The sequence below is a fragment of the Triticum aestivum genome, chromosome 5D (genome assembly GCF_018294505.1).
Source record: "Triticum aestivum cultivar Chinese Spring chromosome 5D, IWGSC CS RefSeq v2.1, whole genome shotgun sequence".
Taxonomy (NCBI): domain Eukaryota; kingdom Viridiplantae; phylum Streptophyta; class Magnoliopsida; order Poales; family Poaceae; genus Triticum; species Triticum aestivum.
Genome location: NC_057808.1, coordinates 342,691,526 through 342,712,517, shown reverse-complemented (window position 1 = coordinate 342,712,517; position 20,992 = coordinate 342,691,526). Strand labels below are relative to the sequence as shown.

The 20,992-nt window shown below is 47.1% G+C and overlaps 1 protein-coding gene and 1 pseudogene across 1 annotated transcript; one reads left to right on the top strand and one right to left on the bottom strand.

Annotated features, from left to right (window-relative positions):
- The first annotated feature begins 11,598 nt into the window (after positions 1–11,598).
- LOC123120587 (uncharacterized) lies at positions 11,599–13,439 on the top strand (annotated as a pseudogene).
- A 4,536-nt stretch (positions 13,440–17,975) lies between these two features.
- LOC123121631 (CBL-interacting protein kinase 16) lies at positions 17,976–19,860 on the bottom strand. The gene has a single exon (XM_044541644.1). It carries the CDS (start codon positions 19,622–19,624, stop codon positions 18,281–18,283), a length of 1,344 nt encoding a protein of 447 aa, XP_044397579.1. The 5' UTR covers positions 19,625–19,860; the 3' UTR covers positions 17,976–18,280.
- Positions 19,861–20,992: the final 1,132 nt, after the last annotated feature.

Genomic DNA, 20,992 nt, shown 5'->3' with positions numbered 1-20,992 from the left:
AAGGGAGAGGAGGGAGCGCGTGCGTCTGCCGCCCCCCTCCCCCTACTTATAGCCCCCGGCGGCGGAGCCAAGGGGGCGGAACATGGGGGATCATGGGATTAACTACGCCCACGACCCCACGACCCCACTTTTATCGTGCGGTAACGGCACGTATTAACTACGCCCCGGAATCTCAACCGTTCCCCTCGGCCGAAGTGGATCCGCGCACGTGCCGAGGCCTGGTAGTGCCGGGCCCCGCCTGCGGTGACGTCCCGTCGCGCGCGTGGGCTGGCAGGCCGGCCTGGCCTGCTGGCGCCGCGTGGCAGGCGGGTAACAGGCGGCAAGTCTGACGTCGGGCTGGCGGGCCCCGCCTGCGACGACGTCCCGTCACGCGCGTGGGCTGGCAGGCCGGCCTGGCCTGCTGGCGCTGCGTGGTAGGCGGGTAACAGGCGGCAAGTCTGACGTCGGGCTGGCGTGCCACCTAGCCCCCACCGCAATGTTTCGAAATCACCAGGTGGCTTGCCTGGTCGCGGCCGGCTCCTAGCAGTCGGCACTCCTGAAGATGGACGAAGCAAGACCGCCAGACCACTCAGAGTAGGAAGCTGCTGAGGCTTCTCGCCTTTTCAGCCGCGGTGCCCCACCAGTGTCGGGGACTACTGTCGGAGTAAATGACCATGGGTAGCCTCATCAGCCCCCTATCGTATTCCAAGACATCGGGGCCGGCTGCGCCCCTCAAGCCTCGAAGACAAAGAGCCGCCTTCTTGGGGCCGGCTGGTCCAAGCGGCCGGCTCCTAGAAGGCGGTGGAATCCAGCAGGCGGCCAGGAAGTGGGCCGACTCCTAGAAGGCAGCCTCCAGGGAGGCCGGCTCCTAGCAGACGGCCCCTTGTGCCCTCAAGGTTTGCACCCACATAAACATGACAAGATGGGGCGTGACTACAGTGTCGCCTGCCACCCCCGAATCTAGGGCGAAACGTGGCCACTGTGCGGCGCGCTAGGCGGACATCTCACCCCCGGCGCGGCACTGTTGCCATGCTGCTCATGACATCACCCGTGGCAGAGGGAGCCATGCCCCCACGACGGGCTGTCGGTACGGCCCGCAGGCGGTGGGCTCTACCTATCCGTGAGAAGTCAGAAGGCAGCGAGCCCTGACCAGTCGGCTCAGGGGGAGGCAGTCTCCCGGCAGGCGGCCCTCCCCCTTCCTTGAAGTTTGCGTGCCATTAACCAGAAGAGACGAGGAGTGGCTACAGTGAACGCCCGCCAGGCGGCGGGACTGTAGCCACGCTCTCCCCTGCAAAGCACGCATCATCAGCAGCACGGCTACAGTACTGAGCAGCCGGCAGGACCCGCAAGCGGCGGGCGCGTCCTGTCGGCTAAGTACAAGACAGACGACGGGATCCACCAGGCGGCGGGCCCCAGCGGCCGGCGGAGAAGCCGGCCACCAGAGACACCGACGGCTGGGTCCTACACCCAGATAGATTACTATTGTACCCCTAGGGGTAGGCCTATATAAACCCCAGGGCATCCATGCAAAAGGTTCAGCCTCTTAGATAACACACACACCATAGAGAGAGGAGTAGAGCTAGCCTTGCCCTTCTTCCTCCTCTAGCCAAACAGCTCAAGGAGCAAGCTTGTAGCTACTTGTTGAGATAGTGATCATGCGGAGACCCCGCAGGGCAGGACTAGGGGTGTTATCTCCTAGGAGAGCCCCGAACCTGAGTAAGATGCTTCGGCGTACGTGTTTACGCCTTATCCCGTTTCCAGGCACCGACGACGTATTACTCTCCCCCACCATGATAAGCCATCCTTTGGCATATGTCGCACGAAACCCCCGGCATGACTTGAAAGTCACCTCCTGGGCAAGATCCCAGGCTGCTCTCATGTTCCGGAAGAACCAGTATTGAGAGTAGGTTTTGGCGGAGTGCACTTTTGCAAGCGCTATCCACCGTGCCGCCCCCTCCGGTGCCTCCTTTTCATCAAAGGCCACATCATCTAGGTCTTCCTCACGCAGACCTAGTTCTTTCATCAGCAGATGCACATCGTCAATCTCAGCTGCTCCGGTCGTAGCTGATCCCGATGCCTCGTTCGACGCCATCTTCAAACCCTAACCCGATTGAATCTTGATCGGGCTTTTGACGGAACCCTACACCTCTACCCCGTCCCGCCACACCCCAAGAGAATCAGTGGGCGCTACAGAGCGCGCCCCCGTCCTTGAGAATGGGCAATGGGGTGGGAATCAGAGGTTGGGGACGATGGTCTCGACGGCGGCAAAAAAATCGCCCCGGGAGGAAAAAACCCTATCGTGAGGGGGAAAATCTCGTTCCCGTGCGTTTGCTTCTTCTGTGGTCGTGTGATTCAAAACCTATCGCTATAGAAACAACGAGTAACTGTTAAGCCATCGCAGGTTGACCCATTTATGGCATCCGAGTGATGGTATACGTGGTGGTTTTGTGGTGGAAGATGGCTGACATTTCTAAATCCCCTCGGCAGCGATGTGGCTTGAGGGCTTCAGAATCGTGATCCAATAGGGATGGAGTGCTTCTTCGGCCGACGAGCCACAGCGACATGTGCGGCGCCGTGAGCGGTGTCGCTTGTTCAAAGGCTCTTTCCGCAGCATTGCTAGTATGGCTTTCTATTGGATCTTGGCTTGTTGGTGGCATTTTCTTCCTCTCTCCGGCGATGACGGTGGTTGAAGTTTTGTGTCGTTCGATGGGTGGTTGCGGGGATCCAAAAGAAGCTTTCTTTTTTGCATATTTCTACAATTGTGGGTGCTTCCTGTATATCCTAGTGTGCTTTCGCTCTGGATTTCTCCTCGGAGATGCCACATATGTTGCATTTTACTCAGTTTATATTAATAAAGTGTGGTAATTCTCCTTAAAAAATACTAGCGGGGGGTGGGGGGTGCGAGCCATGTACGAAGAAGTAGTGCCTTAACCGCCATATGGCGATTCCTATTTATGCGACGACTATATCTCGCCTTAAGCGAGTCAGTAGAATGTCTCGCCGCAAGCATTTACAGTTATGGGTCGGTCCAATAACCACAAAAAAGGAAATGGAGTTGAAAGAGGAGTAAACGGGATTCCATCCCGGGTCTACCAGATGGAAGCGTGCAGTAAGTTAGCATTAGGTTCCTAGTATACTCTAAGGCGCGATCTAATTAAAGAGAATAGAGCCGGTTATCCATAGGGTTTTCTGGGTTTTTATGTTTTGCCTGATTTTCCTTCGTTCTTTTCTCCATTTTCACAGTTTTATTCAGTTTTCATCTGGTTTTTTTGTTTCTTTTTTGGTTTCATTCTACATTTTTTGTATATGTCAACAACATTTTTTAATACAGTTTAAAAAATTTCCAATACAAGTTTAAAATTTTCTAATATATGGTCAACATTTTCTAAAAACTTAAATGCTTGATTAAGAATTTTTCTATATAAGATCGACATTTTTTATACAAGGTCAACATTTTTTCTATAAACTTTTTTAAATGCTTGATTAATTTTTGTAAATAAAAAGATTAACATTTTTAATGCATGGTCGACATTTTTTATTCACACATTTAACATTTTCCAAATGCTTGATTAACATTATTCTAACACTTGTTCAATATTTGAAAATTCTCGATTAACATATTTAACAACATGATAAAAAATCATTATTTTTTAATACATGGTCAACATTTTCTATACACATTTAACATTTTACAAATGCTTGATTAACATTTGTCAAATACTTGTTCAACATTTTTTTAAATGCTTGATTAACATTTTTATATACATGAACAATATTTAATCACTTTTTAATGCATGGTTACATTTTTCCTACACACATTTGAAATTTCCCAAATGCTTAGTTAGCATTTTTAAAAGACTAGTTCAACATTGTTTTTCAAATTCCTTGATTAAAAAATTTATTTACATGATAAAAATATTAAACATTTTTTAGTACATGATAAACAAATTTTGTGTACACGTTCAACATTTTTTCGGATGCTTGATTAACAATTTTTTAAATCTTGTTCAACATTTTTCAAATGTGTTTTGTAGAAAGTTTTCTGTAATATATATGTACAGAAATAAAGTAAATACAAAAACAGAAAAACGAAAAAGAAATAGAAAAAAGAGGCTGTGGCCTGCTGTGCGCGTGGGCCGGGCCATCTCGTTCGCCCCTTGAGCGAGTCAGAAACGACTCGCGCGCGACCGACCACACGGAAAACCCTATTCGACGCAAACTGCCGCAGCTTCGCACAGACAAAGTAACGGAGCGACGTGATGGGCCGGCCCATTTCGCGTACGCAGTTCGCTTAGAAATTTATCCGGCTTTGGGAACCTTCTAGAAGGTTTCCTGAACCGTTTTTTCTTTTGCTGGTTTCCCCTTTTCTTTTTTCTTTCATTTCATTTTTTTAATTTTTCTGTTTCTTTTTCTTCTTCTTCTTCTTCTTCTTCTTCTTCTTCTTCTTCTTCTTCTTCTTCTTCTTCTTCTCTCTTTTTTCCGTTTTTTTGTTTATTATTTTTTACTTTTCCTTTTTTAAGTTTATATTTCTTTCTTTAAATTTTTTCACATTTTTGAAAACTGATTCGAAATTTTAAAAAATGATCGTGATTTCAAAGTTTGCTCCTAAATTCAAAAAACTTTCGCTTTTACAGTATTGTTTGGGATTTTCACAGAATGTTCCAGTTATTGTAAATTTGTTCGGAATGTTTTGGTTCTATATTTGCCCAACATTTCATTAGGTGTTCACAATTTCTAAAATTGTTCGCATTTTATCTTTTTATTCAAAAATTCACAAAATGATAGGGAATTGCAAAATATGTACTCCCTTCCAAAATATGCTCACAAATTTGAAAAAAAAAATCATTTTTTGAAATTTTGTTTGCTAAATTTAAATATGTTTTAGGAATATGAAAAACTGTTCTAATTACTTAATTTTTCTCATAAATTCGAAAAATGTTCTGTAATTTCAAAAAATGTTCGTGTTTTTTGAATTTCCGAAAATATTGCGTGTTGAACAACTTGTTCGTAATTTCAAAAAATGTTCGTGTTTTGAAAAAAATTGTTCATAATACAATCGGGATGAGGTATTGTTCACATGTAGCCATTTTCTCTGGTGGTTAACAGCGGTTGTCGAGGAAAGGGAGGTCACTGGTTCAATTCCTCGTGGCGTCAATTCCGGGTGCTCATAGTGGTCCGGCCCAGTCGCACGCCTCCCGTGCGTCGCGCTGGCTATTCGCCGCAAAATGCAGCACATAGGAGCTCCCCGACCCAGCGCATCCATCCCCATGTGCCAGGTCCTCGGTATGGGCCTGCCCATAATAGTTTGTGTCCCGAAGCAGTTTTGCCTTTTCTTTTTTTTTGTGGTTTTTCCTCATTTTTTCATTTGTTTTTATTTTCTTTTTAAGTTTCATTTCCTTTTTCTTAATTTCAAAAACTTTTTTATTAATTTACGAAGAATTTTTGAGCCCACAAACATTCCTTGAAAATGCGAATCATTTTTGCAGTTCGAGAATACGTTTTGAAATAATGGACATTTTTCTGAATTCGTCTTAATTTTCGAATCTTCATTTTTTTGTGATATTCGGGAATTTTTTTGTATTCACTAATATTTTTTAAAATTCAAATTTTTTCTACCATGAGTTGGTTGCGAGATCTTATGGGTTTCACCTCTAGCCTATCCCAACTTGTTTGGGACTAAAGGCTTTGTTGTTGTTGTTGTTGTTGTTGTTGTTTGAATTGTTCCTGAAATAAGTGAACATTATTTACGGATTTCCAAACATTTTTTCCAAAGTCATGCACATATGTCAAACTCATGAACATTGTTCAATATTCATGATTGTTTTCCGAACTCATAAACATTTTTTCAGATCTTGTTCATTTTTTGAGTTCATAAACATTTCTTGAGTAAGCAAAAAAATCAACGCATATTTTTTGTATTCGGAAATATTTTTTAAATACGTGAACATTTTCTAAATCCGTGAACACTTTGTGATTCCCCAAGCATTATTTCAAAATTAGGAACATGAATTCGTGAAATTTTTTCAAACTCACTGTTTTGAATAGGCAAATTATTTTTCAAAATTTAAAATTTGTTTTTGAACATATTTTGAAATCCATAATTATTATGAAGAAGTAAAGAACGAAACCCGAAAAGAAAAAGCAAAACCTAAAAAAACGAAATGAAATCTTTTGGGGGATATCTGGGACAATACATGGCTAGCAGAGAACCCAGGGCTTGAAAGCAGGGATGCACGTTTGCGTGTCACCCAGTGAGCTGTGCATTAAATAGGAGCTCCTGCCCCAAACTGTTTGCCATGTTTTCAGTTGAATGATTGAAACACTTTTTACCATTTCCGTTTTTTATTTTTTGTTTTAACTTTTTTTTCTTTTCTTTCTTTATAATTTTTTCTCTTATTTTTATTTTTAATGGATTTATTTTCTGTTTTTTTGTCTTTTTAATCATTAAAATAAATGTAAACGTGTTTCATAGTAAAATAGCCGATTTTTTTATAAAAAATAGATGTAAAGTTTTCTAAAATTGTTGATCACACTTTTAATACACATTGAAGCTTTTTCAAATACAACTTTTTTAGCGAATCAAGAATATTTTCCTAACAATATAAAATATACTTTTGTTCACAATAAAGGTATTTTAAATAAATGATGAAGATTTTCTAGTTGTATAAATTGATATATGTTTCAACGTAACATTTAAAATATATACTTTCAGAATATTTTGAAATAGATAGGTATATAAGCGGTTTAAAAAAATAATAGGTGAAAAACCAAAGCAACAGCCAAACAAAAGAATAAAGAAAAAATGCTAGAGAATCCCACTAATCACGCTATTCGGCCGGTCTATGGTGAGGTGCCATATTCGCCCAACTCGTCTGCACGGCAAAAGATGCTCCTATATACGTAGTTAAAACCGCTTCCCGATTTTTCATGCAATTTAGCATGAAATCCTATTTGGTGCTTATAGATACCGATAAAGGTAAAATGGTACACAATGCATACCCTGTTTCCTTCACCAGATTTTGTGGCACAGCCCTTGTAGAGCTTGTTTATGTGAAGCTCCAGTTTTGGGAAGCTTGCAAAAGCTTCAAGTTGGTTCTTTTTTTCCTTTTCTGGGCCTTTTGGGCTCGGTTTTGTGTGATTTTCCCCTTTTATTATCATTCGTTTTGAAATTGTCAATCACTTATTAAACTTGCAATTTTTCACATGTCGCAAGCTTTTTTCACATCCCCAAAAATTTTCCAAATTTGTGAATTGTTTTTGAGTTCATGATTTTTTTAAATCCGTGAACTATTTTTCAAATTTATGATCGCTTTCAAAACTCATAAAAAAGTTTAATTTGGGAAGCTTTTTCATATTAATGAACCTTTTTAAATTTCTTCCAAAGTCAACGACCAATGGTCAGGGGTGAAACAGTTGGTGGTCAAGTGAGCCGTGGCCCATCTGGCGCACGTGTGAGGAGGAGCACTCCTCTTTAGCCCTTAACAACAGGCCCATCATTCTTATAGATTCTTCAACGTCCGGTTCTTGATCTAAGCCCACCTTGCTGATTTGGATGGCTGCTTTTTGTGGGTACAATCAAGTCAACCTATTTACCCGCAAAAAGCCCCCCTATACAATGATCAATGCGACGGTTTGCTCAGCAGACGCACAACCACAGTGTGAGGGTCCATATGTTTTTCATTCAATATTTATTGCCATAAATTGATGAACTTTCTTTGAAAAATGAATAACTTCTTTAATATGTGATTTTTTTAAAAGTGTGTAAACATTTTTTAAATGCGTGACATACTTTTAAGAAGTCAAAGGATCTTTTAAATGTATGAAGATTTTTTTAAAATAAAAGCTTATATAAAAATCTAAGTGTATTGAAAATTTATTTCACTATGTAATATAATTATCATGGTCTATTCGAAAATTGAAAATCTTGTATTCGGAAAATGGCCATCATGTATTTGAGAAAGAAAATGCTCATATGAAGAAAGAAATATATTCTACTTATAAAAGGAATGAAGGCAAAAAAAATAAGAAGATAAAAATTAAAATGACAAACTGGAAAAAGGCAAAGGGGAAACCATAAAACATAAATTAAAAATAAAAATAAAAAAGGCCAATTAAAACTGGTAAATGAACTAAAGAAAACATGAGAAAAAAATCACTAAAAGTGCAAGAGAAACACAACGAGCATCGAACGAAACATCCTAACTGGGCGACTGATTGAACATGTGATTACCTCACTATATGACGCAACAAACCTAGAATAGAATCGGCTCAGTTATCAGGGTGGCGACTTTGTCGCTGCTAGTGCGGGCAAGCGTGTGAACAAGAGAAGAGTGGTCCTAGTGGTGAGTACGATACTACATCCGTGGTATCATAGATGAATTCATTTATTGTGATGCATGACACATAGTAGCACATCATTTAATATGATATGGTATCATGATGTGATACTCAACTCTCTCTTTATTCATTTAGTTCTATGATACTTCATCAAAACTGTCTAGTTGGCATGCACAATACTACATATGATACTCCCATTATAGACAGCCGAAGTGTCTTGTAATCTAGATCTTTGGCATGTCTTGGTGGTATAGGTTGGGCTAGCATGATTGAGGCAAATCGGATCATTATTCATTCCGATTTCTCAACTCATGTGCATGCTTTGAATAGCAACAAGTACAAGTACAATAAGGCCGTAATTAGTGCGTTGTTGAAGGAAGCTCTTTTTAAAGAGACTTTCGTCCCGCTTTATATATAAAGCAACAACTGAACCAAGTATATGGTCGAATGATACAAGATGGTGAGATAGCCCTTACACAACACCGATCGCAGGATAACCGCATCACGCATAACGCACACGCCCACACAACCAATAGTAAACATAGGGGGAACTGAGAACAACGACACGCTACGCCATAAAACACATAAGCTCCACAACAACGCCCTCAGAAGGGAGGACGGCGCCAAGCGTCGCCGCTGCCGAGTCCAGAATGCACAAAAGATCTTCACCTGGAACCCTGACACGGAGAGGAGCACCACGACGATGTCTTCATGAAGAGAGCGGCGCCAGCGAGCATCACCATCGCCAGCGCTAAAGCGCGGAGGTTTTGCTCGGTAGCTCCCCATGCCACCATGAGGTCTTCAGGGCAAGCGCGATGAGTTCAGATTCCAGGTCCGGATCGTGGCGACGCCACTGCCAGTGACAGAAAGCGTGCCCGAGCCACCCGCCGCTATACCTCCCGCTGCCCACACGACCAAGAGGTAAAGCCACCACCACCGCCAGCTGCCCGCCGGAGAGCCAACCATGCAGACCACCTTCCAAAGCCACCGCCCCGGCATCCGTGTCCGAGATACCACCAACCATCCACATCAAGGCATCAGCCATGGAAGGAAGAGTAAAAGGTGTCTCCTTTCACTCCTAGCCCAGCATCAGTCGCCGAGTCTGGGTTGATGCCTCCACGGTAGGAAGCATCCACACCTACGTCCCCAGCCAGTCCGAGTGGACCGGGGGGACACAACCCTGTGACTACCGATGACCGTTGCCGAGCAAACTCACACGACACCATGCCTGTGGCCATGAACGCCGATTTGCCCAACAGAAAGGCGATGTACCGACCACAACCATCGACCACCGCGCCCGCGAAGAGAGGAAACTTACCGCCCACAGACACTACTCAGACCGTGCCCAGCCTCGCCTACCCGGAGCGAGAGCCCCGACCGCCTCGAGACTATATCTGGTCCGCCCAAGCGCGAGCCCTAGACCATAGCCACCTTTGTCGCACGGACAATCCGTGCGCCTCCAGCCTGGATCCAGGAGAAGGAAGACCACCACCACCAGTCCACCACCTGCATGCCGCCACAAAGCCAACTTCTGCCACCACAGCCCCGAGCACAACAAGACCCGTGCATCCACCGGATTCCCCGAAAATGATCGGGGCAGGGTTGAACAGCCGAAGCAGGGCCGAACCCCAGCCAGGTACAGACGGAATGGATACTAGCACCAAACCCCCGCCATGGGAGCCCCCGCGCTACTCGCAACACTGACAGCCACATCTGGCCGAGCCAGGTCAAGCCGGCACAACCGCTACTGGAGCGCCGCTAGGACAACCCTCCACGCATTGGCCAGTCACCAGCTAGAGCGGCATGTCCGCAGACCCACCATCGCGCCATCGTGCCTCACCTCCAGCGCGCCACCATCGCTCGATGGAGAAAACTCCATGCATGCCTCCAATGTGCGAAGGAAGAAGAGGTCCGGCCACCGTCGACGCATGCTTTACTCGACGGCGGCGAGGAAGGGGACGAGATGGCGGGAGCCTAGGACGGCAACACAAGGTGGGTCCTCTTGGTCGCCACACGGGAGCGACATGGGAGGGAGGGTGGGGAAAAGTCTGAGTGCTCTCTCGTCGCTCGTTCGTTGTTGAAGGAAGCTAGAAGGCAGGGGCTCCTGTGCTTTTTGGGGTTGTCGCCAAAAAGTGGTGGAATGCTCGAAACCAATTCACTTGAGTGAGACAGAAGACAGTGGAGTTTCGTGTGTAGGGGTGAAATCCGTAGATCTATGAAGGAACACCAAAAGAGAAGGCAGCTCTCTGGGTCCCTACCGACGCTGGGGTGCGAAAGCATGGGGAGCGAATGGGAGTAGATACCCTGGTGGTCCATGCCGTAAACAATGAGTGTTCGCCCTTGGTCTACGCGGATCAGGGGCCCAGCTAACGCATGAAACACTCCGCCTGGGGAGTACGGCCGCAAGACCGAAACTCAAAGGAAATAAGGGGGCCAACACAAGCGGTGGAGCATGTGGTTTAGTTCGATACAACCTTACCAACCCTTAACATATGAACAACAAAACCTGTCCTTAACAGGATGGTACTGACTTTCAGGTGTTGCATGGCTGTCGTCAGCTCGTGTCATGAGGATGGACGGTCAATCATCCATAAGCACTGGCCTAAAGTTGCAATGACCTTCAACATCATTGAAGGCTCAATATTTGCCTTCCGTTTCAGCAGTTTCCCAGATGAGATTCATCTGTCTATATATCGTCTATGATGCTAATTTTCAAATGTTTTAGATGTTGCATTTGAAACTTTGTGTTGTTGTGTAATGGGGTAGCTAATTATATGCCTATATGGTGTAACTAAGTGCTGAAGCTATATGAAAGGAAAGTAACAAATGAGATGAATAGGGCTCTCCTTGCCCCTTACACGGCCGAAGAGGTTAGGAAGGCGCTCTTTGACATTGGTGATTTAAAGGCGCCAGGGCCAGATGGCCTTCACGCCATTTTTTTACAAGAGATTTTGGGCTATGTTAGGGGATGATTTGACTGAAGAGGTTCTCAAAGCGGTGAATACATGTACTATACCTGATGGTTGGAATGATACTACAATAGTAATGATCCCAAAAGTTAACTCCCTAGAAAAGGTAACTCAATTTAGACCAATCAGTTTATGCAATGTGGTGTATAAGGTCATTTCAAAGATGATTGCTGCTCGTCTGAAGACAATCCTCCCAGATATTATTAGCCCTACCCAAAGTGCCTTTGTGCCTGGAAGAATGATTACAGATAACATCTTAGTGGCTTATGAATGTTTCCATAAAATAAAAAATAAAAGGACCGGTAAAGAGGGCATGTGTGCAATCAAACTGGACATGCACAAAGCATATGATCGAGTGGAGTGGCCTTTTTTAAAGGAAATCATGTTGCGACTAGGTTTTCAGCAGGATTGGGTGAATTTAATTATGCAATGTGTGTCCTCGGTGGAATATCGGGTTCGTTTTAACACGGAAGAAACAGAGAGCTTCAAACCATCTAGAGGACTGAGGCAGGGGACCCTCTCTCCCCATATCTATTTTTGTTATGTAAGGAAGGCCTGACTGCACTCTTAGCTAATGCAGAGGAGAATGGAAGTATTTCCGGAATTAAAGTTAGCAGAGATGCCCCATCTATTTCAAATCTCCTCTTCGCGGACGATTCACTTATCCTGATGCAAGCTAATTCGATGAACGCGGAGGCGCTGAAATCAGTTTTGGATTCTTATTGTGCTGCTTCGGGGCAAATGGTGAGTGTTGAAAAATCTAGTATATTTTTTAGTCCCAACACGAAAGTGGAAGATAAGGCGCATATATGTACTATTCTGAATATTATGACTGAAGCTCTCAATGACAAATATTTGGGTCTGCCTTCAAATGTGGGTATGGACAAAAGTGATTGTTTCCAATTCTTAATAGATCGAATTGTCATGAAAATCAGTGGTTGGAAGGAAAAGCTGCTATCAGCAGGAGGAAAGGAAATCCTTCTCAAATCGGTTGTACAAGCTATCCCAACTTATGCAATGTCCGTCTTTAAAATTCCTAAAAAGATATGTAAAGGAATCATTGACGCGATGTCGCACTTTTGGTGGGGTGATGAAGACAATCAGAAGAGAATGCATTGGATGGCATGGTGGAAGATGTGTGTACCAAAAGACCAAGGAGGAATGGGTTTTCGAGACATACATTGTTTCAATCTGGCCTTGTTAGCCAAACAAGCGTGGCGCCTGCTTGATAATCCTAATTCCCTATGTGCCACCATTTTGAGAGCTAAATATTTTCCGGATGGAGATTTAATGAATGCGAGTCTGAAAAAAGGATCTTCTTTCACTTGGCAAAGCATTATGGCCGGAGTGGATTCTCTCAAAAAAGGTTATATTTGGAGAGTTGGTAATGGACAAAATATTGATATTTGGATAGATGCATGGATCCCGAATGGGGCCAATAGGAAAATTATCACTCCTAGAAGAGGGCAGCTTCTAACAAAAGTTGTTGATCTTATAGATCCAATCAACAATTGTTGGGATGAAGATTTGGTAAGACAAACGTTGTGGCCAATTGATGTCCAGAGGGTGCTTACGATCCCCCTCCCCACGTATAACATGTCGGATTTCATAGCTTGGAGCTTTACAAAGAATGGACTGTTCACGGTTCGTTCTGCTTATCTGGAGGAATGGAAAACACAACATGGAAGGAAATTGCAACAATCAGATGGCATGGGAGGAACAAGTGTCAATACTATTTGGAGCAAGATTTGGAAATTATCTTGTCCAGCAAAAGTGAAGATTTTTATTTGGCGTACCTTACATGGAACCCTCCCATGTCGTGTTACACTTGCTAATAGACATATGAAAGTTTCGCCCACCTGCCCATCATGTTCGAACGGGCATGAAGATACTAAACACTTATTATTTTTGTGTCAAAAGGCAAAAGAGGTGTGGGAGAAACTGGGATTGCACGAAGCCATTAAAAAAGCTTGCGTAGTCGATCGTGCGGGAGAGGCAGTACTCGAATTTCTACTTCTTATGCGAGAACACGAGCTATCTACAGTGGGCATACAGAATGTTCGCGAACTGATCGCTATAACAACCTGGTATTTATGGTGGGAAAGACGTTCGCTAGTCCATCATGGGAAGACCCAAGATGCATACCAATTTTGATGGGAGTCCGTGCTATAACAACAAACTATGTTATTGCCCAATCCTCCAAGGCAACAAATAGAATAGAGGGATGGACGAGACCCCCTCTAGGTTTTGTCAAATTAAATGTCGATGCTTCTTTCGATCAAGACATGCTTAGAGGCACAGCGGGAGCTGTACTTAGAGATGATAAAGGAAGGTTTATTGTTGGAGGGAATTGGAAGATGGATTGGTGTGCAGATGTCTTAACAGCGGAAGCCATGGCACTTCGTTTTGGCTTATTACTTGCACAAAAGGCGGGAAGCAACCGAGTTGTTGTTAACTCCGACAATATGGAAGTAATTGACACGATGAAGAATGGAGGACATATAGCGGGAGCGGCGGCAGCTGTGTTTGATGATTGTTATTTTATGGCTTGTGATTTTTCATTAGTTAGATTTGAACGTTGTAATAGGAAGGCAAATAAAGTAGCTCATGAAATTGCCAGAGTAGCTAAATTTTTTAAGACAAGGGATTAGTTTGAGGAACCTTTGCATGATATTGTAAATTTTCTTATAAACGATGTAACCATTATTACTAATAAATAGAGAGATGTTTTACTTTAAAGAAAAACCGTTCATCAAGCAAAGCAAAGCCGTGTCACGTCGCGTGCGGCAGCTACCTGCTGTCACTGTGCCAGCGACCCATACAGCGTCCACTCCGGCCGGCATCCGTCTTCTCCGACGCGACCGCTGCCGTCACTCGTCACAGCTGCTTTGCTTCTGCTTGCACGGACTCCATGGGCGCGACCCGCACGTATCAGGTGCCTGCGCCTCCTGCGCCCGTGCGGGGTCGGCCGTGGGCGTCCCCCGGTTGCCAACGTTCCCGCAAGACACCGGAATTTGTTGATTCCCCGAAACAAAAAGACACCGGAATTTGCTGCTCTTTTTTTTTTTGAGCGGGGGAATTTGTTGCTCTCTGCCAAGTCAAATGGAATCAATGTTGCGGGCGCAGGAAGATCAGCGAAAACGAGTGCCGGCCTAACCATCCCCGCCCGCTAAATAATCGTCCAAGTTGACGTTCCGGCTCCTTGCTCCCGCCCGCGTCAGCGCATAGCATTTTTTTTAAACATCAGTATCGACACAAGCGCTCATATACACGCGCATACACTCACCCCTATAAACGCACACACGCACACCCTGCCCCTATGAGCACCTCCGAAAGACTGAGCCGGCATATCATCTTGAGATTTACGAAGTCACCGTAGGCGTCTCGTCGTCGACGGGAACGTCTCCCCCCACTGAATGCGCATCGCCGAAAATCCTCGAATAAATGCGAGCATCAGGATTTGAACCCTGATGGGCTGGGGATACCACAGTCCCTCTAACCATCCAACTACAGGTTGGTTCGCGCGTCATCACATAGCATTGTTAAGCGGCTCGGGGTCCAGATATTTTTCCGAAGCATCTGCATATCTTATCTTATTCTGGTTGGATGGAAGCATCAGCAATTCAGCACCTGCCGTTTTTGTAACAGAAAGTGTGGCCCTCTTGCGGCATGTTCATCCGTTCATCTTCCTTTTTTCACACGGTGAAACCATTGTGTGACGGACGGGTCATCTGTACACGTCGAATCCCTGTCTTGAAATATTATATTATTATTATTACTAGATTAGATACGCGCTCTCTCACCGTGACCAGGAATACATGTGAGCGATGTTTTATCTTGCACTATGGATCAACCAAAAAGATGGATTAGGACGAACAGAAGTCACTCATTTGGAGATAACCGTGTTGGAACTACGCACATGCCGGACTAATCTTATCTCCTGGAGCGATGTCATTAACATTACATGCGCTCTTTTGTTCCTACCCCGTACTTTTTCGCCAGTATGCAAAAAATAGCAGCAGAGGTTAGCGGCCACAATCCATTAAAAATGCACCAAATCTCCGACCGTATGGGCAAAGAATCTCTGGATAACCGGATAAGCACGCAGTGACAAGACCTTTTCCTTCCCCTAAACAACCAATCCGATCGGATCCACCAAAGCGAGAGCCCTTCCCGCGATGCATGATGGTTCCCGATCACAATGCCCAAAGCCACCTGATCTCGATGCGATCCCAATGTTCCTGTGCAAACAAGACACTCGCCAGTTGAAGCTCACACGGCACACCTGAAAACTGAAAGCTTGGCGTCCGGCTCAGGCTCACTCCGAACGGCCATACGTACGCATTCGAACGTTGGCAGTAGCCGCATTGGGGCTGATTTAGGTACATCTCCCTCTCCCTCTGAAAAGAGCCCACACGCAGTTTCTCTCCTGCAAGAAATGCCAACCTCCTGAACCTGCTCGGCCGGACAAAAGCTCCCGGAGCGGCGCACATTCCATGCCCAAACTGCATCGTCCTTATCCGCGGAAGATGTGCCGGCCACTGCCACTGCCAGTGGTGCATCACTTTGCTCGTATAAAGACAATGCACCCTACCGCAATTCATTAGGAAGATGTCAAAATCGACAGCGCGCCGCACATGCATTCCGATCTTTCCCCACTACTAGATACGACGAACAGGATTAGGATTAGGATTAGGCGGCGGAGTGTTTGGTCAATCCCGGATGCAAATCGGGATTAACGCTTGTCCACAAGCGAGCAACTGGGAGTGACGGGGTAAGTGAACCCTGCAAACCCATCGGAAGCGACGAAGCGTGGCTGGAAACTGGGAGTGCAGAGTCAGCAGCACCGCCAGAACCACGTAGGCGAAAATGACAAGACAGAAGCTTCAAGAGCGCCCAACAGCACACATAGCTGCAGTCAAGAGGAGTCCAGCAAAACTAAAACACATCCCTGGATCCGTTTATCTTTGCTTGGGAGTACTTTTTCTCCCCTCCTGCGTGGAGCTTTGACGACGTTGGCGCCGTTCGGGTACGTGTTGGTGCAGCATTTGGTGTCACGGTCGCTGGGAGTTCGCCGGTGGCACGCAACGCATGGTGGTGACATGGGAGCGCCAAAGAGGTGAATGAACAGCTTGCAACAGTGGAGCAATGGTCATTCCATTGATTGCAATTTTTGTTGGTAGCTTACCAAGCTGGCTTCTTATTTTTAATGGAATGAAATAAATATTCGCGCTTTCTGACACATAATCCCGGCCGCTTGGTAATTTAGAGCATGTTCGGTTTCTCTCCACTCCCGTGACTCAGCTCCCGGAGCCGAGCAGGCTCCTGCAGTTTTTTATGGAGCTGCTCAAACCGAGCTCCGCAGCTCCGCGGAGTTGAGCGGAGCAGAGAGATTCCAAACAAGGCCTTAATCGTCATTTCATTGATTGTATTTTTTGTTGGTAGCTTACCAAGCTGACTGCTTGGTAATTTAATCGTCATTTCATTTCGTGGAGTGTACTCGGGCCTCTGAGCTTTCAGAGATTCTTTTTTCTGTGATTAACGTGCTTGAAAGGAATACTCAAACACTAATAAGGTCCAAATGCTTCCCGGGACACCTACTCTAAAACTAAGCGAGCTCGACTCGAGCGGAATCGAATTGATGGCTAATCAAGAGAGTTGGCTCATCACCCGCAGAAAAAAGAGAGAGAGAGAAGAGAGTTGGCTCATATTCCATCCGCAACATTTGAAAATCGCCAAACATACAAAATAATCAGTGGTTAGTGAGAAAGGTGTGCTGCTCCCGCCGGTCTTCGGCCCCTCTCATCATGTCTTGTTTAATAATGTAATATTTTATCCGATATTTTCTTTTGTCATAGTTCAATAGTACCCCATAATTTCTAACATAAATATAAGTATCTGTTCTGCTGACACCGACCGCGTACAAGCGTATGTTTTCCTTAGGCAAAAATACACAATGAGTACAATTATTAGGGCCCCTTTAAAAAGTAGTAAAATGATTGCAATTAAAAATACAACTACTCCGTATTAGGGTCCCTTTGCCCTTAATAAAAGGAGTATGGAGGCCAGGCACTTTGAAACGACAAAAGGGAAAGACAATTAAGACTTCATATCAGTTGTTGGGCATTTTTTTTTCCGCCCGTGTTTGTTGGGCATTTTCTTTTAGTCATGGTTTGTTGGGCATCTTCACCAAATCAAAAACAAGCCTTGGGGCCTAGCAAGGCGGCGAAGAAATCTATTCCAGAAGGATTGGCCTTCAAGATCGAGGTCCACAAAAAAATGGTTCTACATGTAAAAACTACTAGGGTTTTAAAGTCTACGGTGTTCCTAACTTCGTAAAGGTACTCAGCTTCTACTCATTCCTAAGGCCACGCTTGGATTTGATGTAATTTAACACAATGGTATAAAATTTACAAGTGTATCTTACTGGGCATGAGTGATTTCGGGCCGAAAATGAAACCGACCTGCAGAGGCGTATATTAACAGGTGTGTTAGACCAAACAGGGTCTAATCCTTTTGACACCTACAAATGGCTGAGGTAAGCTCGAGAATCACAGATAGATTCCACTTATAACAGGAAAAAAAGGCAGTACGTAGCACGATTCCTAGCAGTTCAAATTCGTCACATCAACTGATAAGAATCTGAAATATAGAGAGGACCATGTGATCATCGAATCGTATCCCTTCCTATCACAAGGAGCAGAAGCTGAATTGATCAGGAACAAAACTTTGCATATATGTACACATCGATCGCCGGACGTATACATCAGGCACAAATCCTCGCAAGTCTCGTCATCTACAAACACCTCTCTTCAAGTTGCTCTGCACGTTACACCGAGCCATATCACTCTAGTCATGGCGGCCCCGAAGAAACTTACTAGTAGCACTAAAATTTACAGCCCAAGCTGGTGCACCGATCGGGCAAGTCCTACACGGTATCACTAATTTGCCCCATTTGTATGCACAGACAAAACGAACGCCAGAACGGCCTGAGATCACGCGACGGCGCCCGGCAAGCCGGGCACGTCGCCCTGCCACGCCCAGACAATGTCCGCGAGCCCCGGGCGCACGTCCTCGGCGCAGAACTTGTTGAAGTCGAGCGCGTCGCCGCCGTCGTGCGCGAACTCGACCACGGTCACGTCGGCGGCCACCTCGAACACCTCCGCGGTGACCGCGAGCCGCCCGTTCGCGCCGTCGGCCTTGGCCTCCATTCTGATCCTCCACCCTTTCCCTCTGGTCGTGTTGTACCTCAGCGCCTTGCCCGCCGACTCCAGCTTGTGGAACACGGTGGCCGCCGGCGCGCGGGACGTGAACACCGTCGCCGCCTTCTGCTCGCTCTCGAACAGCCCCGACAGGTCGAACCCGGAGGACATGGAGGATATGAGCTGGAACGCATTGCACGTCCGCGGCGAGATGTTGCCGGAGCTGTCCTCGCTGCCGTCGATGAGGGCGGCGGCGTTGTCGTCGTCCCACTTCCTGGGCGTGACGGGGGAGGAGGGGACGGGCGGCACGAACCCCCTCTTGAACCACGGCGTGAGCATGATCTCCGGGATGGAGATGCGCTTGGCGGGGTCGACGGCGAGCAGCCTGCCGATGAGGCGGCGCGCCTCGCCGGAGACCCAGGGCGGCATCTGGTACTCGCCCTTGAAGATCTTCTGGTACATCTTGACGTAGTTGTCGTGCTGGAAGGGGAGGAAGCCGCAGAGCAGCACGTAGAGCACGACGCCGCAGGACCACATGTCGGCGCGCGCGCCGTCGTAGCCGCGCTTGCGGAGCACCTCCGGCGCGACGTAGGCCGGGGTGCCGCACTGCGTGTGGAGCAGGCCGTCGTGGCGCAGCTGCTCGGGCAGCGCGGCGAGGCCGAAGTCGGTGACCTTGAGCCGGCCCTCCTCGTCCAGCAGCAGGTTCTCGGGCTTGAGGTCCCGGTGCGCGACGCCGCGGCTGTGGCAGAAGGCGACGGCGGCGACGAGCTGCTGGAAGTACTTGCGGGCGGCGTCCTCCGTGAGGCGGCCGCGGGCGACCTTGGCGAAGAGCTCGCCGCCGCGCGCGTACTCCATGACGACGAAGACGCGCTGGCGGCTGGCGAGCACCTCCCGGATGCCGACGACGTTGGGGTGGCGCACCATGCGCATGATGGAGATCTCCCGGCGCAGCTGCTCCACCATGCCGTCCGTCTGGCGGAGGTGGGCCTTGTCGATGACCTTGATGGCCACGCTCTGGCCGTCGCGCAGGTCGCGGCCGTAGTAGACCTTGGCGAAGGAGCCCTGGCCCAGCATCCGCCCCAGCTCGTACTTGCCCAGCACCAGGTTCCTCACCTCGCCCTCCCGGCCTCTCGCCATTGTGTGCTGGCTCTGGCTGCCACGAGGATTGCTTGTTTTGGAAGTTCACTAATCACTATGGCCACTGCTGCTGCTGCTCGTATGGGATCTTTAACTAGGCGGGGTTGGCACGCGTCATGGTGGCTAGTGGGTCTGGGCACGTAGAGATGGGAGCGGGCACATGGGTTTGACGCGGGCGTTGCTGGTTTGAGGAGGGCGGCACACTGGATCGCACCGTGGGATCCGCTGCAGCCGGTCGCTTATTTGTACTGGCGTGATGGCCGAGGGCGGTGTGGTGCGGGGCGGTGGAGAAGGAGAGGTGTGCAGGTGGCACGGGCCAGGTGGCTAGGTGGCTAGGGGGCGTGTGGGGTCGGGTGGACGCGCCGTGCGGTGCGGTGCAGGCGAGAGGCGATAGGAGAGGGGACAAATGTGAAGGCGTCGAGGTGGGAGGTTGGGAGTGGTGGAGGAAGAGGAGAGTAGCCCGGTGACGGCCCATGAGTGGTGGAGGGGGTTTGTTGCTTCCAGGGTTGCAGCAGCACGGAAGGTGGTGAAGGGGGCGTGTCTGTCGGCTAATTGGGCCGATTACTATACCCGTTCAACGTTTAACGAATGCGGCCAGACATGTGAACTTGGACCCGGCACCGGCAGCCTTCCGCGGCGTCAACGGTCCAACGTCCAATGAATCCTCACCTTCGCGTACCTCTTAACCACTGTTTTCCTATTTCTCAGGAAAAAAACACACTGTTTTCGTTGCCAATTCTATTTAGACCACGGTTGACCCTCCTTCCCTCGCTGCCCTTTGATGATCCCTTAACTGAGAGTATTTAAAAAAAAACTACCACCATTTGTTAAACCGTGCCTACAAACTACCACTTTACAAATTTATGCCGAAAACTACCACTTTCTTATTAATTTTTCCCTAAAAACTACCATGTCTATAAATCGACCGATTCGTTCATTTTAAACGCGCTTATGACAGGCCTGGCCCGCATGTAAGTGTTGGCATGGCATCGCAAGGTCCACTCGCTAGGTTGACGTTGACATGTTATGACAAGTGGGGCCAAAATATTTTTTTGAAATGCAATCAGGTCCCTACATAATTTTTTTTAAAAGCGATCGGGTCCCTGTAAAATAAAATAAAAAGCAATCAGGTCCCGCTGGCGAGCTCGTCAACGACTCTGTGGGCGATGGCCGGTCTCTCTCCCGTAGCCCCGACGCCACAGCTGCCAACGGCAAGCGGAGCGTAGGCATGCAACAGCTGCGAGAGTGGCAAGCGGCAGCGGCGGCGGCGGCAAGCGGGAGCAATGGCAAACAACGGCGGTGGCGAAAGCAAGCAGCAGTTGCGGACGGCAAGCGGGAGCAGCAAGCGGCGGTCGCGCATGGCTAGCT

Bases quoted from the DNA above. Each gene is read 5' to 3' on its own strand.
- LOC123121631 (XM_044541644.1), bottom strand. From the start codon at position 19,624: ATGGCGAGAGGCCGGGAGGGCGAGGTGAGGAACCTGGTGCTGGGCAAG.